The sequence below is a fragment of the Apiospora hydei genome, assembly GCF_038363865.1.
Source record: "Apiospora hydei strain CBS 114990 chromosome Unknown utg000010l_segment0_segment0, whole genome shotgun sequence".
NCBI lineage: Eukaryota > Fungi > Ascomycota > Sordariomycetes > Amphisphaeriales > Apiosporaceae > Apiospora > Apiospora hydei.
In genome coordinates this window covers 2,568,146-2,581,467 of record NW_027117369.1, presented here as the reverse complement: position 1 = coordinate 2,581,467, position 13,322 = coordinate 2,568,146, and the positions used below count along the sequence as shown (strand labels likewise).

At 56.8% G+C, this 13,322-nt stretch overlaps 6 protein-coding genes across 6 annotated transcripts; 3 read left to right on the top strand and 3 right to left on the bottom strand.

Moving 5' to 3' along the window:
* Positions 1 to 14: 14 nt before the first annotated feature.
* On the top strand, positions 15 to 1,843 carry PG997_015043 (uncharacterized protein; the record flags this gene model as incomplete). Its single annotated transcript, XM_066819357.1, has 4 exons — positions 15 to 302; positions 413 to 527; positions 585 to 849; positions 910 to 1,843. 4 exons carry the CDS (start codon positions 15 to 17, stop codon positions 1,841 to 1,843), a joined length of 1,602 nt encoding a protein of 533 aa, XP_066661545.1.
* Positions 1,844 to 2,139: 296 nt separating this feature from the next.
* PG997_015042 (uncharacterized protein) lies at positions 2,140 to 4,076 on the bottom strand (the record flags this gene model as incomplete). Its single annotated transcript, XM_066819356.1, has 4 exons — positions 2,140 to 2,736; positions 2,794 to 3,172; positions 3,288 to 3,709; positions 3,789 to 4,076. 4 exons carry the CDS (start codon positions 4,074 to 4,076, stop codon positions 2,140 to 2,142), a joined length of 1,686 nt encoding a protein of 561 aa, XP_066661544.1.
* Positions 4,077 to 4,901: 825 nt separating this feature from the next.
* On the bottom strand, positions 4,902 to 5,930 carry PG997_015041 (adenylate-forming enzyme AfeA; the record flags this gene model as incomplete). The annotated part of the gene is made up of 3 exons (XM_066819355.1): positions 4,902 to 5,202; positions 5,383 to 5,499; positions 5,800 to 5,930. 3 exons carry the CDS (start codon positions 5,928 to 5,930, stop codon positions 4,902 to 4,904), a joined length of 549 nt encoding a protein of 182 aa, XP_066661543.1.
* A 1,493-nt stretch (positions 5,931 to 7,423) lies between these two features.
* Positions 7,424 to 9,267, top strand: PG997_015040 (uncharacterized protein; the record flags this gene model as incomplete). The annotated part of the gene is given in 3 exon segments (XM_066819354.1): positions 7,424 to 7,513; positions 7,934 to 8,977; positions 8,995 to 9,267. The coding sequence occupies 3 exon segments, from the start codon at positions 7,424 to 7,426 to the stop codon at positions 9,265 to 9,267; spliced, it is 1,407 nt and encodes a 468-aa protein (XP_066661542.1).
* A 600-nt stretch (positions 9,268 to 9,867) lies between these two features.
* Positions 9,868 to 10,995, top strand: PG997_015039 (uncharacterized protein; the record flags this gene model as incomplete). The annotated part of the gene is made up of 1 exon (XM_066819353.1): positions 9,868 to 10,995. The coding sequence occupies one exon, from the start codon at positions 9,868 to 9,870 to the stop codon at positions 10,993 to 10,995; it is 1,128 nt and encodes a 375-aa protein (XP_066661541.1).
* A 286-nt stretch (positions 10,996 to 11,281) lies between these two features.
* On the bottom strand, positions 11,282 to 12,871 carry PG997_015038 (uncharacterized protein; the record flags this gene model as incomplete). The annotated part of the gene is made up of 1 exon (XM_066819352.1): positions 11,282 to 12,871. The coding sequence occupies one exon, from the start codon at positions 12,869 to 12,871 to the stop codon at positions 11,282 to 11,284; it is 1,590 nt and encodes a 529-aa protein (XP_066661540.1).
* Between the last annotated feature and the right edge of the window lie 451 nt (positions 12,872 to 13,322).

Sequence of the window (13,322 nt, the reverse complement as noted above, 5' to 3'; positions counted from 1 at the left end):
AACAAGCAGAAAAGATGAAGTTTTCAAGATCGACCCCTGCCGCGGCCTTGGCGGCAGCGGCTCTCGCTTCCCCCACGTCGGGCTTGCCAAACAGTGCATGCGGCTGCGTAAGTTGTCCACCTGCCTCGCACTTGTTTGCTGCTGCAAAGGCCCTACCAATCTGTCCTGCTGACATCCTAGACAAGTGCGCCAAACTGGAGAAGGCCGGTCTCGCCAACGTCCTTACGCCAGGTTCCGAGGCCTACGAGAACCGGACGAAGGCGTACTGGTCCATCACGTCCCAATTGACGCCTTGGTGCATTGTAAGTCCCTCGCTATATACATGTGTGCTTGGCTACATATCTATGCCCATGCGTACCTTGCCACGTTGTGATTCTTAGCAGTTACTCGTCTAACCATTCGGGTTATGTAGGTCCAACCCACAACGCCTGAAGAGGTCGCCCTGGCCGTGACGACCTTGGTGAAAGAGACATCCTGCGAGTTTGCTGTCCGCAGTGGTGGCCATTTCATCTGGCCCGCAAACAACAGTAGGCACAATGCACCATGACCATGTTTAACATCCAGTTCACTTACAAAGGATGTAGTTGATGATGGCGTGACCATCGACTTGGGTTTGATGGACGGCACCGTCTACGATGCGGAGAAGAAGGTGGCCCGCATCTCCCCAGGATCTCGATGGGGCGGAGTCTATGGAGCGCTCGAGCCCCATGGCATGACCGTGCCCGGCGGCAGAGCTTCCACCGTCGGCGTCGCTGGCTTCCTCAACGGCGGCGGCAACTCCTTCTACTCGGCCCGGAAGGGTTTCGCCTGCGACAATGTCGTGAACTTCGAGGTCGTCCTTGCCAATGGGTAAGTGGCTTGCGAACATATGGACTAGGACACGACACAGAAGACTGACTCTCCAAAAAGTACCATCATCAACGCCAATGCCGATGAGAACTCGGACCTGTACCAAGCCATGAAGGGCGGCCAGTCCAACTTCGGCATCGTCACCCGCTTCGACATGCAGGCCTTCGAGGCGCCCAAGCTCTGGGGCGGCGTGGTTCAGTGGAACAAGACCGCCACGGAGGCCGCCATCGACGCCCACGTCGCGTGGGTCGACGCGCACAACGAGAACCTCAACGACTCGGCCATCATCTTCTGGTCCTACCAGCCCGCGCTCAAGGACACCATCATCATCACCAGCCTGGTCGACACCGAGGGCCACGAGAGCCCCGCCGGGCTCGGCCCGTTCCTGGACATGGCGCCCAAGGACAGCCAGCTGGCCAACACGATCCGCACCGCGACGCACAAGGAGCTGACGGACGAGCTCGAGCAGCCGGCCGGCTACCGCGACATCTGGTGGACGGGCACGATCAAGAACAACCGGCACGTCTACGAGAAAGTGCTGGAGCTGCACGACGAGCTGTGCGCCTTCATGGCGGCGCAGTCCCCCGACGGCGACTTCATCACGCAGGCCATGTTCCAGTCGATCCCGACCGTCTTCAGCCAGCACAGCGAGGAGCGCGGCGGCAACGTGCTGGGCCTCGACCGCGAGTCCGACAACGTCATCATGCTGCTCTTCACGCTCGCCGTCAACGGCGCGGATCAGGAGCGGGTCGCGCGCGAGCAGATGCGCAAGTGGAGCGACGGCGTCATGGAGTTTGCGCAGAGTGTCGACGCCGCCGTCCAGTGGCAGTACATCAACTACGCGTATGACTACCAGGACCCGCTCACCAGCTACGGCGAGGTCAACGTGGCCAAGATCATGGACGCGGCGGCCAAGTACGACCAGGCGGGCGTTTTCCAGACGCGATCCCCTATGGGCTTCAAGATTAGCAATCGGAGTGGCTACGGGTGGTAATAAAGGGGGGACGGAGGGCTTCTTTGGTTAATGTTATTAGACATTCGGCGATAAAAGATACCCAAAGCTAGAAGCTTACAATTATTGATACATGTAAACCAGATGGATGGGCGCATAATTACCTGAATCTCCAAAGAACAATTCACTGAGCCAAATTAATTTGCCCTTCCTACCCCGCCCCCTTTCCTCCACCATTGGAAGATGCCAGCGCTTTCACCCTCTGTCATATTCCTGTATGGCTTCCAACTATTGCGCATCCGCCCCCTCCACGTCCACAACCTTCCTAAAGAGCAATCTCATGCCCCCTCCGCCTTCGCCGTAATCACCCCCGAAATCCTCGGCACCTCCTGGTCATTCCGGAGCCGGATCTCGAACCCGCCGACCAGCCCCGCGACGGCGCACCGCAGCTCCGCCTTAGCAAAATCCTGCCCGATGCAGGCGCGGGGTCCGTGCAGGAACGTGAGGCTGGCGAAGTTGCTCGTGGTGCCGCCCGTCTTGTTCGGTCGCGTGACGCCGGTGGTCGGGTCCGTGTCGATCCAGCGCTCGGGCGCGACCGCGTCGGCGTCGGCGCCCCAGGCGCGCGGGTTGCGGTTCGTCGCGTAGGGCACGATCAGGAATAGCGTGCGCGCGGGGATGCGGTACCCGGCCACCGCGGTCTCGCGCTGCGCTTCTCGGACTGTCACGGGGACGGTCGGGTACAGGCGCAGCACTTCCTCGCAGAAGCCGTTGAGGTACGGCATCGACTCGAGAACGTCCCAGTTGATGCCATCGGGGGGTTGGCCGCCGACGTACTCTAGGCGCGAGTGGATCTCGGCGCGCAGCTTGCGCTGGATCTCGGGGTTCGTGGCGCAGAGGTAGCATGCCCAGGTCAGTGCGCCCGCCGTGGTTTCGTGCTGCTTTTATGTCAGGATCTACGGTTATTGTAAATAGACAAAATCGGTATTACTAACCCCGGCAGCCAAGAACGTCAACATCTGATCCTTAATCTCGTCGTCCGACAGCCCGTCCGCCTCGATGATCCGCTTGAGGATGCTGTAGTCCGGCAGCGTGTTCTTCCCCTCGGCGATCTCGCGCTTCTTGTCGTCGAGGATCTCGCCGCACGTCTTCTTCAGGAAGGCGCTGATCTCGTCCAGGATGCGGTTCGAGCTGAGCGGCAGCAGCCGCACGATCCACTGGGGCAGCGTGAAGTTGAGGCCGGCGAAGATCATGCGGCCAAACGAGGGGCGCAGCAGCTCCAGGTAGGCGTCCGAGATGTTGCTCTCGTTGCTGGTCAGGGACTGGAAGTCCCGCCCCATGGCGGCGGGGCCGATGATGTCGAGTGTGAGGCGGCTGGAATCACGGACACATAAAATCGTCAGTACCTCGATCTAGGGGGCAAGGTGGGCCCACGCCGTGTAGTACGGCGATGACCAAAGGCATATAGACAGTTGAAAGAGAGACGCACCTGGCCAACTCAGCTATCTCCACCTCAGCCCAGCCATCCTCGCTTCGCTTCGAGGGGTCTTCACCCAACATCATTTCCAGCTGCTGGGCAAAGATCAAAACCTTTGACCACATCAGCCCGTACAGCATACGAATTTTGCCGACGTGAAAGGCCGGGTTCAGGATCCGGCGCTGGCGGTGGTGCAGCGGCCCCTCGTTGACGATGACGCCCCATCCCAGCGGACGGGCCAAGAAGGACCGGATGGGCCACGGCTTTTCAAAGTCGGAAGCGTGCGTGCTGAGGATGTCGCGTAGTGCATCGTGGCCGGCGGCCAGAACCACGTAGCGGCCCTCGACGCGGATCAGCGGGGCGTCCGGGTAGTCTTTCATAGCCTCCAGGGCGGACTTGCCGCGGGGCGACTCGACCATCATGGTAGCACATCTCTAAGTAGACGGAAAAAGAAAGAAATGTGGTCAGTCAATCAACGTCGGCGTAAAATGTCATCCATTTCGGGTTACTCACCGAGGTATTAGGAAGAGTCCGGAGCGGGTCTCGCATCCGGGGGTAAATCACCAACGCATCAAAGGCCAAGACGGCGAAGACCAAGGTGACCGACCAGAGATAGGGGTAGACGCCACGTAGCATAAAATTAGTAGTAGGCGGAGTAAAATGTGAGATAAGCCATCCGGAAAGCATGCCGGTGACCAGCGCCTTGGGAAGCAGCCTCCACAGAATGGTCAGAGTGTCGGCAGCCTTGAAGCCGAACCTCATCAGGGAATTCGTCCATTTCCTTGGTAATTTGGTCTCCATGTTGTCGGTCGTCTGCAATATGGGTAGTCTGCTTACGGAGACGAATACCGCCTGGCGTCCGACCATATTTTATCTGTGTCGACATTCCAATAGCAATACTTGGCCCCGGCCTCCATCGTGAAACCAAGTACGCAAACATGCCGCGGCGCCACATGTCGCGAAGAAAAGTGAACGGCTAATAGACTTTGGGACGCAGGGATGAACCTTGTGGATACTGCGCATTAGCCGCTTTCTAACATCAGGCGGCGTCGTATTTGGCCACGATCTCGGGACGTGCGCCGGCGAAGAAGCTCCACGGTGGCATGACGCGGGGCGAAATAGTTTAAAACGACATCCATGCACGCCATTTCTCGGGTTGTTTAAAGTGGTCGCGGCAGACGCGTCCCCTGATTTCGTGCGAACAAAACTCACGTATTCGGAAAGAGGAAAAAGCAAGCCAAGCTCAAACGGCGGGCGTGTTTCCTCCAGGGGTCGGATAATTCCGCTCGTCTCCTCTACAGTGTGCGTGGACATATCACGTAGGCTGATGCTGAAATGCCTCGGCACCGTTGAAAATATGTTCTCATGACGGCTTGTCGACAAGGGCTTGATTGATGCTGGGGCTGAGACTGAATCGAGTCAGCTGATGAAGGGTGCGGACGATGGATACAAATAACCCAGAAGGGGGCTGAATTGGCGGCTAATGTGCTAATGCTGTACTACCCATTCAAGTAACGTTCCTTCTGTGTAACGATCGTTGCTGTAGCCCCTGTCTATGTAGAGACACTGCGACCGCAGCCGGACCGAATATGTCACTTATTGTCGATGTAACTTGTCTTAATAACCTTACATCCACGCAAGCGGAGATGGTCTCCCCATAGCTTTGGCGGTATCATCGCCTGCCTTCGCCTGTACCAGCCCAAAGCACTGTGTCTTGCTGTCTGCCGTCCGCGAGATGGCGTCGAATAATACCACACCCCTCTTCAGAAGCTTGTAGGTCGCCAGATAGCCCGCCACCACGTTGTAGACATCATCTCCCGATACGGGCTTCTTGGAGAGCAGTAGTAGGCCCTCCTTCCGCATCACATAAGCACGCGGCACTTCGGTCGTGCCGTCGTCCGACATCACGCCCATGATGGCGCAGTCGCTGATGTCGGTGTTCTGCTGTATGACGGCATCAATAATCGCCCCCGCCACATCGTGCTATCTTAAAACATATCGACCACGTCCTGTCGGTGCCATAACCAAGTGAAAAAAGTTATTCTTTTGCAATATTCGGAAGTTGGTGATGAAGAATCAGAAACTCGAGGCGCGTCGAACCACTCACCCGTTGGCCTTGAGCAGCTCTTTGTTCCGCGCCAACACGTAAGTTTTGCCGCCCTCGATGAGAACCAGATCAAGAGTGGGATACCACTCACTCCTCAATACCTGAGAGTTTCCATGCCTTTGCCTCTCATCTTAAAATTGTACAATCGCATCAACGGCTCAGCGGAGACGCGGTCCTCGGTCGCGACTTGGAGGACGCTCTCGGGGATCCACGGACTTGACTTCGGAGGCCGGGAATATCCCGCCCACAGCGGCCGCGTCTGCGTCGCCGTCTTCGTAATGGAACAGGGTACCAACGCCGACCTCGATCATACGTAAGACCTGGGACAAGATCGCGCAAGAGGCTCAGGGCGGATTCTCCATACTGCACCAGCGCAGTCGCATCCATGGGCGCGCCGCCCACGCTGGTCCAGCATACCGTCGAGCAGCGCCCGGACGGGTAGCGGGGACCTGCTCAGCATGTGTACCATGGGCGAAATCGTGTATTTTCTCGGTGACGCCGTAGCGGCCGTGGTTGCAGACGTAGTTTTCGAAATTGAAGCGTGGCATGGTGTTCGCCGGCTCCCCGTAGCGCATCGTGTACCCTGTCAGCCAGGCCGCGCCGAACATGTGGAATCGGGCAGAAAAGTCACGCGGACGTCGTCGTAGTCACCGCTTGGTCTATGGTGTGCTACTGCACGATTAGGTTGTGGTGCGAGAGCATGGCCAGCTCCGGCAAGCCGCTGATGCCGCAGGTCGGTGGAGACCCTGGTATTCTGATGCTTACATAGATCATCGCCAATTGAATCTGGGTCATCGACTCGATAGTGTGGATGGGTGATGAAGTCCAATGGTCTATTCAAGTCATTAATGAAGAAACTACGGTCTGTCTGGATCTCATTCGCTGTTGCCACATCCAGCACGATAGGCAATTAGTTCGGCGTGGCGATGATGATCTTGGCTTCGTATTGTCGCACAAGGTGGTCCAGCTCCTCAAAATTGAAGGCGGAATTCACGCCACGTGCTAAGCCTCCAGAGACGATGGGGCGGTAAGCGCCGCGTACAGATATTAAGGCCCGACAAAGATCCCTTCGTCAGCGAACGCCCAGAAAAGGAAAACGGAGTAGGACTGGCAACATGATTACGTTGTTTCTTGTTTGCGAATGCGAACTCCGTCCCAGTCAGCCCGCCAAGCAGCATCTGGCGCAGCAATCAAACTTTCTGGATGTCGGCATCCGTCAGTTTCTGTTTATTTTTCGAATCATGGTAGGATAGTCAAGAACTGTATCCGGACCTCGGTTCTCTGCTTCCCAGGACATTACCCCTTGCGCGCCAAAGGTACGTGCTGGCTTTCCATATAGTATGCATAGTCACTGGTTAGGGAATAGATCGTTTCCACGATTATTCCTCTAATCTACTTCATGTTAGAGAATTCCATATCTTAGATTAATGATGCTTTCTAGATTTCTAATCCGCTCGTTTGATAACGGGCAAGAGCGTAGAAAAGGATTCATTCACACAGAGTTTATTACCTTCAAACACATGAACACCTCCGATACCTCAAGAAAATTTTCAACAAATAACATTCCGGTGGACCGGGGTAGAAACCTCATTCACAGCCTCCGGAGAATGCAAGAATTGGCCAGCCTGCTATCGCATTGAGTGTATATGCCACTATTACCGTGCGCTCTAGTGGGTTTTCACTTTTACGTGCGATATTTATCAGCCTTTAGTAGCGCTTACGCAAGGTGTCCGAGTGATAATACGTACGTTTTGTTTTACGCGCGCGCCACCCTACACAGAAAAGTAAATATTAAGAAATTCGCAGTTCGAGTCCGTCTCGTATCGAAAAGCGCCGCGCATAGGATAAAAGGAATTATAAACCATTCTTTAAATCCCACCAAGTTCACGCCGGGCCTTGGTCGAATCTACGGGGGTATCGCATGAGTACATATACCACTATGGCCGTTCGCTCTAGTGAAGTTCTACTTTTACGTACGACACCAGCTTAGTCCGATATATTGTCCTTTCCAGTGGGCTGATGGCCCGGAATCGAACCTAACATGCAGAAAACACGAGGCCGCGAAGCTGGCCCCGACTCGCTGCAAGTACGAGGGTTCTGCTGCATGGCTGACATGGTGGTTTTCAAGATGGTAGGTATGAGGGCCTGTTACGATCTTGTCTCACATGCTGTACCACAAGCAAAAGAGGCTTGGAATGCCAAATGCTGACATCCTTCAGACACTTATTGTTGGCTTTGATAGAGTGTTAAAAGCTGTATAAAGTGTTCTGCCTACCTGGCGTGATTGCGTTTCTCTTTCCCATAGCATGTTGAAACATTATATCTTATTAGCCAGCCAATATTGACTTTTCTTTTTTTTGACTTTTTTTGTTCTTTTGCTTTTCGACTTATATCAAAGCAGGCCAGCAGAAGCACGTGACTTAACCGAGCAAACCCAACACATATCGACTCAGAAAGGAGGATATCTTATTAGCCAGCCAATATGTTAACCCCGGACCATGCCGATTCGACCATGTCTTTGGCTAGAACACCTGCAGTAGACCATGCAAAGGAATGGGCAGCAGTCTCCGTGGCAGACGTTGCGGCACCTAGCAAGCCAGCTTCGCCGACACCAAAGCCGTTGGCTTTCATTCGATACAGGATCCTCAACACCTACCGCCGACTCTTCTCTCTGGCGTTCCTCGGCAACATCGCAGCCTTCGTCGTTGTGGCTGTGCGAGGGCCCAGCCCCCTAAACCTCCTGAATGCCGTGTCGGCCAACCTGCTCGCCTCCGGCCTTGCCCGTACACCGCTCGTGGTCAACTTCCTGTTCCGCGTACTGTGCCTGGTCCCTCACTCTGCGCCGCTCCGACTCCGCCACCTCGCCTGCAAGATCTTCCACTTGGGCGGCGTCCACAGCGGCTGCGGCGTCGCGGCCTACCTGTGGTACCTCGGCTTCATCGTCTACTACACCAAGGACTTCGTCCCGTCCCCGACCTCGACGGCGGTCCTCGTCATCGCCTACGCGGTGCTCATCCTGCTCACGTCCATGATCCTAGTGGCCTTTCCAAAGTTCCGCATCATCCGACATGACTGGTTCGAGCTCATCCACCGCTTCTCAGCCTGGGCCACCATCGCGCTCGTCTGGGCCCTCCTACTCATCGTGGCGGCGGCAGAGGGCCCGTCCATGGGCATGTTCCTGGTGACCTCGCCGGCGTTCTGGATGCATCTGGCCTCCACGGCGGCCATAATCCACCCCTGGCTCCTGCTGCGGCGCGTCGAGGTGGTCCCGGAGCCGCTGTCGAGCCACGCGGTCCGGCTCCATTTCAACTACGACACCTCCGTCGAGTTCGGGCAGGGGCTGTCGGTCTCGAAGCACCCGCTGCGCGACTGGCACAGCTTCGCCGTCTTCACGGACCGGCACGACGCGCCCGAGACCGAGTTCTCCCTGCTCGTGTCCAAGGCCGGGGACTGGACCTCGTCCGTCATCGAGGACCCGCCGCGCCACCTGTGGAAGCGCGGCCTGCCCGCGTTCGGGTTCGCGTACGTGATGAAGGTGTTCCGCCGCACCGTCCTCGTCGCCACGGGCTCGGGCATCGGCCCCTGCCTCGCCTTTGTCAACGACGAGGGCAGGCCCCCATGCGGGTGCTCTGGCAGACGCGGAACCCGGAGCGCACGTACGGGCGGCGCGTCATGGAGCTCGTGAAGAGACTGGACCCGGACGCGGAGATCATCGATACGTCCGAGGGCGGTAGGCGGGATCTCCTGCCGATTGCCATGCGGCTTTACCGGGAGTTCAACGCCGAGGCGGTAGGCATCATCAGCAACGAGACCGTGACCAAACAATTGGTATACGACCTGGAAAGTCAAGGCATCCCTGCCTATGGGCCTGTTTTCGATAGCTAATTCATTGCGCTATCATTCTGGTCGGGTATGCTGTGGTGTATCGGTCGTTGGAAGTCGCCTAATCTTTTTTTAATTCTTTCTTGTCTTTTAGTTAGCTCACGTTACTTGCTTACTTTGTTTGGTCCAGGGGCTCGGAGTTAACGCGGTGATAGAATTTTGGACTGCACTTTCGGCGGTTCCATCTTTGGACCAAGAGACTCCCCGGAGCTGCATTTACGTTGCTATATAGCATGTGATAGATACGCGAAGAATTTATGATAATGTCGTTTCGATAGTCTTTCTCCATGGAGCGCGCCGTCTGATTGATCAGTGGCTATTATTAGGTGACAATGACGATGACGCGCAGGCCCGATCTATGACGGCACCACTGCCCTGGTAGCCAATCACCACCGTTGCAAGCTTCCCCTGCTTACCCCGGGGCCGATCAGCGTCGACGCTAGCATCGTCACCAGCGGTCTTAAACAGTTCGTTCATTTGTTGGTCCGTTTCCAGACACAAACCCCAGGGAATCCGAAAACCAAAGACATGGTTGCACAACTAGATTCATCCCAAAAGCAACTTAGCGACCACCACGACAGCGTACTCTCATTAGAACAAATAATGCAGCAACAGTGCGAGTCAACTACATTGAACGGGCCGTCCGGGGGCCTGGAGGTGCTGTACAGCTTACCCATTGAAGATGCATCAATATTAGAGTCAGAACCAGCGAATTTGAAACCACCGCTGCTGTTTATCCACGGCACTTTCTGTTCGGCGCACGATTTCATGAACTTCCTCCCTTACCTGGCGCAGCACGGGTACCCGGCCTACGCTCTCTCCTTGCGCGGGCATGGTGCCTCGCAAAAGCAAAGGTGGCTGCGCAAGATGTTCTTCACCAACCTGCACAGCTGGGCCGCGGACGTGCGCTGCGTACTAGCTCACATGGCGAAAGAGGCAGCGACCTCGCGGATGTCAGTTTCTTCGCCGACTTCATCAGCAGCATCCTCCGCATCATCAGCGTCAATCGGATCAGCGGCATCAACGACACCATCCACGAACTCCGCATCGTCACTCTCGTCATTCTGCAGCCGGCGTCGACGGCCACCACCGGTACTCTTAGGCCACTCCCTAGGCGGCGGCGTGCTCCAGTGGATGCTGTCGTCCGGCGCCATCGGCCGCCACCACCAACAAGCGAGCGAGATCTCGGGGCTGGTACTACTAGGCTCCCTACCCCTGAGCGGCAGCGGGCGCGAAGTCCTGTCGAACTGGGAGCGCGCCGAGGCGTCGCGCGGAGCCCTGCACCGCCCCTTCATCCTGAGCGAGCGGTGCCTGGTGCGGACGCGCACGCAGGCGCGCGCCGCCTTCTTCAGCGACGAGACGGAGGACGCCGTCGTCGACACGTGGCTCCGCACGTGCAAGACGAAGCACGAGAGCGCCATGGCGGGCATGTCGGTGCTGTGGCCGTTCGGGGAGGCCGGCAAGGTCCTCGGCAGCTTGTCCGGGCTCGGCGGGGCGCGGAAGGTGCTCTGCGTCGCCGGGTCCGTGGACAAGCTGGTCCCACCGGCCATGGTCTTGTCCAACGCGTACGCGTATGCGGCGGCGGTGAAGGAGGCGGGCGAGGATCTGGAGACGTGTCGCATGTGGACTGTCCGGGGGTCTGGACACCATCTCATGATGGACGCGCATTGGCGGGAATGTGCGGATGGTATGCTGAGGTGGCTTGGAGGAGAGGAGCTGCCCATCTCATGATGTGAGAAAGCTAGATTTCATTATTTCAACAAACAAGCATCTGCAAGCGTTCTTATTTGAGTTTTGGGTTATCATTACATTGGAGTTTACGGTTCCATATTTCGGATAGATTTCGGAGAAGAGAAGTTAGGGGTATCCATTAATATGACAATGCCACCACCCGAGAACCGAAACCGCCCGAGATGGGACATCCTCGCTTCGGATTCGCACGAGCATGCCAACAATTGATATGACGTGGAATGTTGGTCCGTCAAATCCTGTCTCTACCGTCCCATCTTGCTACTAATTATCTGACAATCTTACACATCTCATTCACATCCAGAACCACCATGGACGTACCCGGCCAGCTTTCCGACCCCGTTTCTTGTAGACGGTCCATCGTATCCTCCCTCGGCCGCCAGCCGCCCGTATTGTGGAAGACCAAGCGCCTGGAGGCGCGCTCCGCCGCATCCATGTCCGCGTACCACGGCGCACCCTGGTTGTGCTCGTGCGGCGCCTCGTAAAAGACCTCCCAGTCGTCTATGCTCACGTACTCCTCGTCGTCCATCTCGTCGCAAATGGGAATCTCGACCCTGAAGCGCAGGCTTGCGGACCGCAGCGACGGCATGCACGCCAGAGCGCGCGCCCACGCCGAGAAGAGCGGCTCCATCGTGCCCTCTTGGGGCGCGTTGCGGGTGCGTACGTCGTCGTTAACGCCCCCGGCAGAACTGTACTTGAGCTCGGCTTCCTGGTCGAATGGGTCCGCCGAACCGTCGTCTTCGTCGTCGATGAACATGGGCGGCATATCCTCGGGATCCTCGGCGGGGTTGCGCGGGGGCCTCCCGTAACTGGGGTCGCCCTTGGGCATGAAGTACCACAACCCAGATGGAGTGCTCAGTTCGAGATGGACGTCGAAGTTCTGCATGTTGCGCCATTCGGGTCGGTTGACGGCTGCGTCCTCGTGGGCCTGTGGCCAGAACAATGCTCCGTCGAAGACGCCGTGGACGCGGAAGCTTGTTAATCGCTGCGACCAGACGCGCAGAGAAGTGCCGAGCACATCGTAGGCCAGCGGATACGTCAGATTGGGCATGGCCATCGTGGTGTCGATGATTACGTCTTCCATGGGTATTGCCAGTGCAGCACGAGATATTTGCATCGTCTGCTCCGAGTATTTCGCCAAAGCGTCTGCCAGGCTTTTGCGATCCTTTCTAAGGACTCCGGGGTATCGTAGTTCGGTCCCATCCACGGCAAGATTCAATTCAACGAGGTCGGGCATCCGGGCAGCTATCTCCAGCTGAACACGCGGGTCAGGGCTGCGTTGCCAGATCCCAAAGGATAGTTGGCGCACTGAGTGGACCGTGGGCAACTCGTCAGCTTGAAGTAACGTGATGCGCGAGCGAAGATGTCGACACCAGCCAAGCCCACACTCAATTTCATTAATTTGTCCAATAGGTCGAATGTGCCCTACGTCCGCGAACTTGTGGGTAACGTTAGGCAACGCCAGTTGCACATTCGCCTCAGACCCTTGCAGCATGCGAAACAATCGGCGCAGTTGCAATCCGAATACCTGGCTCACAGCTTTGGTTTCGGCAGGCCGTTCGAAGCGCTGGGCTTTTGCTTTGTCAATGGCAGGGAGGCTGATAGAGAAGGACAGTTGCCGCAGGTAGGACAAACGGCGCCCGCAGAGGAGGTATCGCGCACAACGGTCGAGGTCTTCTTGGCTGTTGACTTTTAGGCTCCGCCAAGTACGGCGTTGAACGGCCTCGAGGAACGGGGTGGAAATGGAGGCGTAGGGTGCCAAGGGTGATGGTCGTAGAGGCCAATCGACGTCGCCGACGGGCTCCGCGTGGAGAAAGTGGACAATACTATCCACGACTTCGAGCGGCAGGTTCTGCATTTTGATGTGATGTGATGTGTGATGGAATGTGAAAATGGGATGGAGGTGGGCTTGATCGAAGGAGAATACCAACGGCCTTGTTTGAGGTGGGGAGGCTCGCGCAAACAGGAAGGCAGTGCCTTCCTTCAAGGCAGTGGTGCTTGTAGATAGTAACTTCCTCCCCAGCTATTAACCACAGTTAGTTTACCCCATACAAACATGTACATACCGGACGCACCTTCCTTGACTCAACATAAGCGCCGCCCGCAGATTTGATCCATTTGGACTGCCCCCCTCCTTCCCTCGCCACTCTCACTTCGAGATGCCGATGCAGTAATAACACTCTGGCCACATCTGCATCTCGCAAGCATTTCTACCATCCAGCACTGCATTCCAGACATACAGCTTATCCTGCGTGATGCAGTCGGGGTTGCCAGCACCCAACAGTTTTCGCTGCTCACCGCCGCGTCCC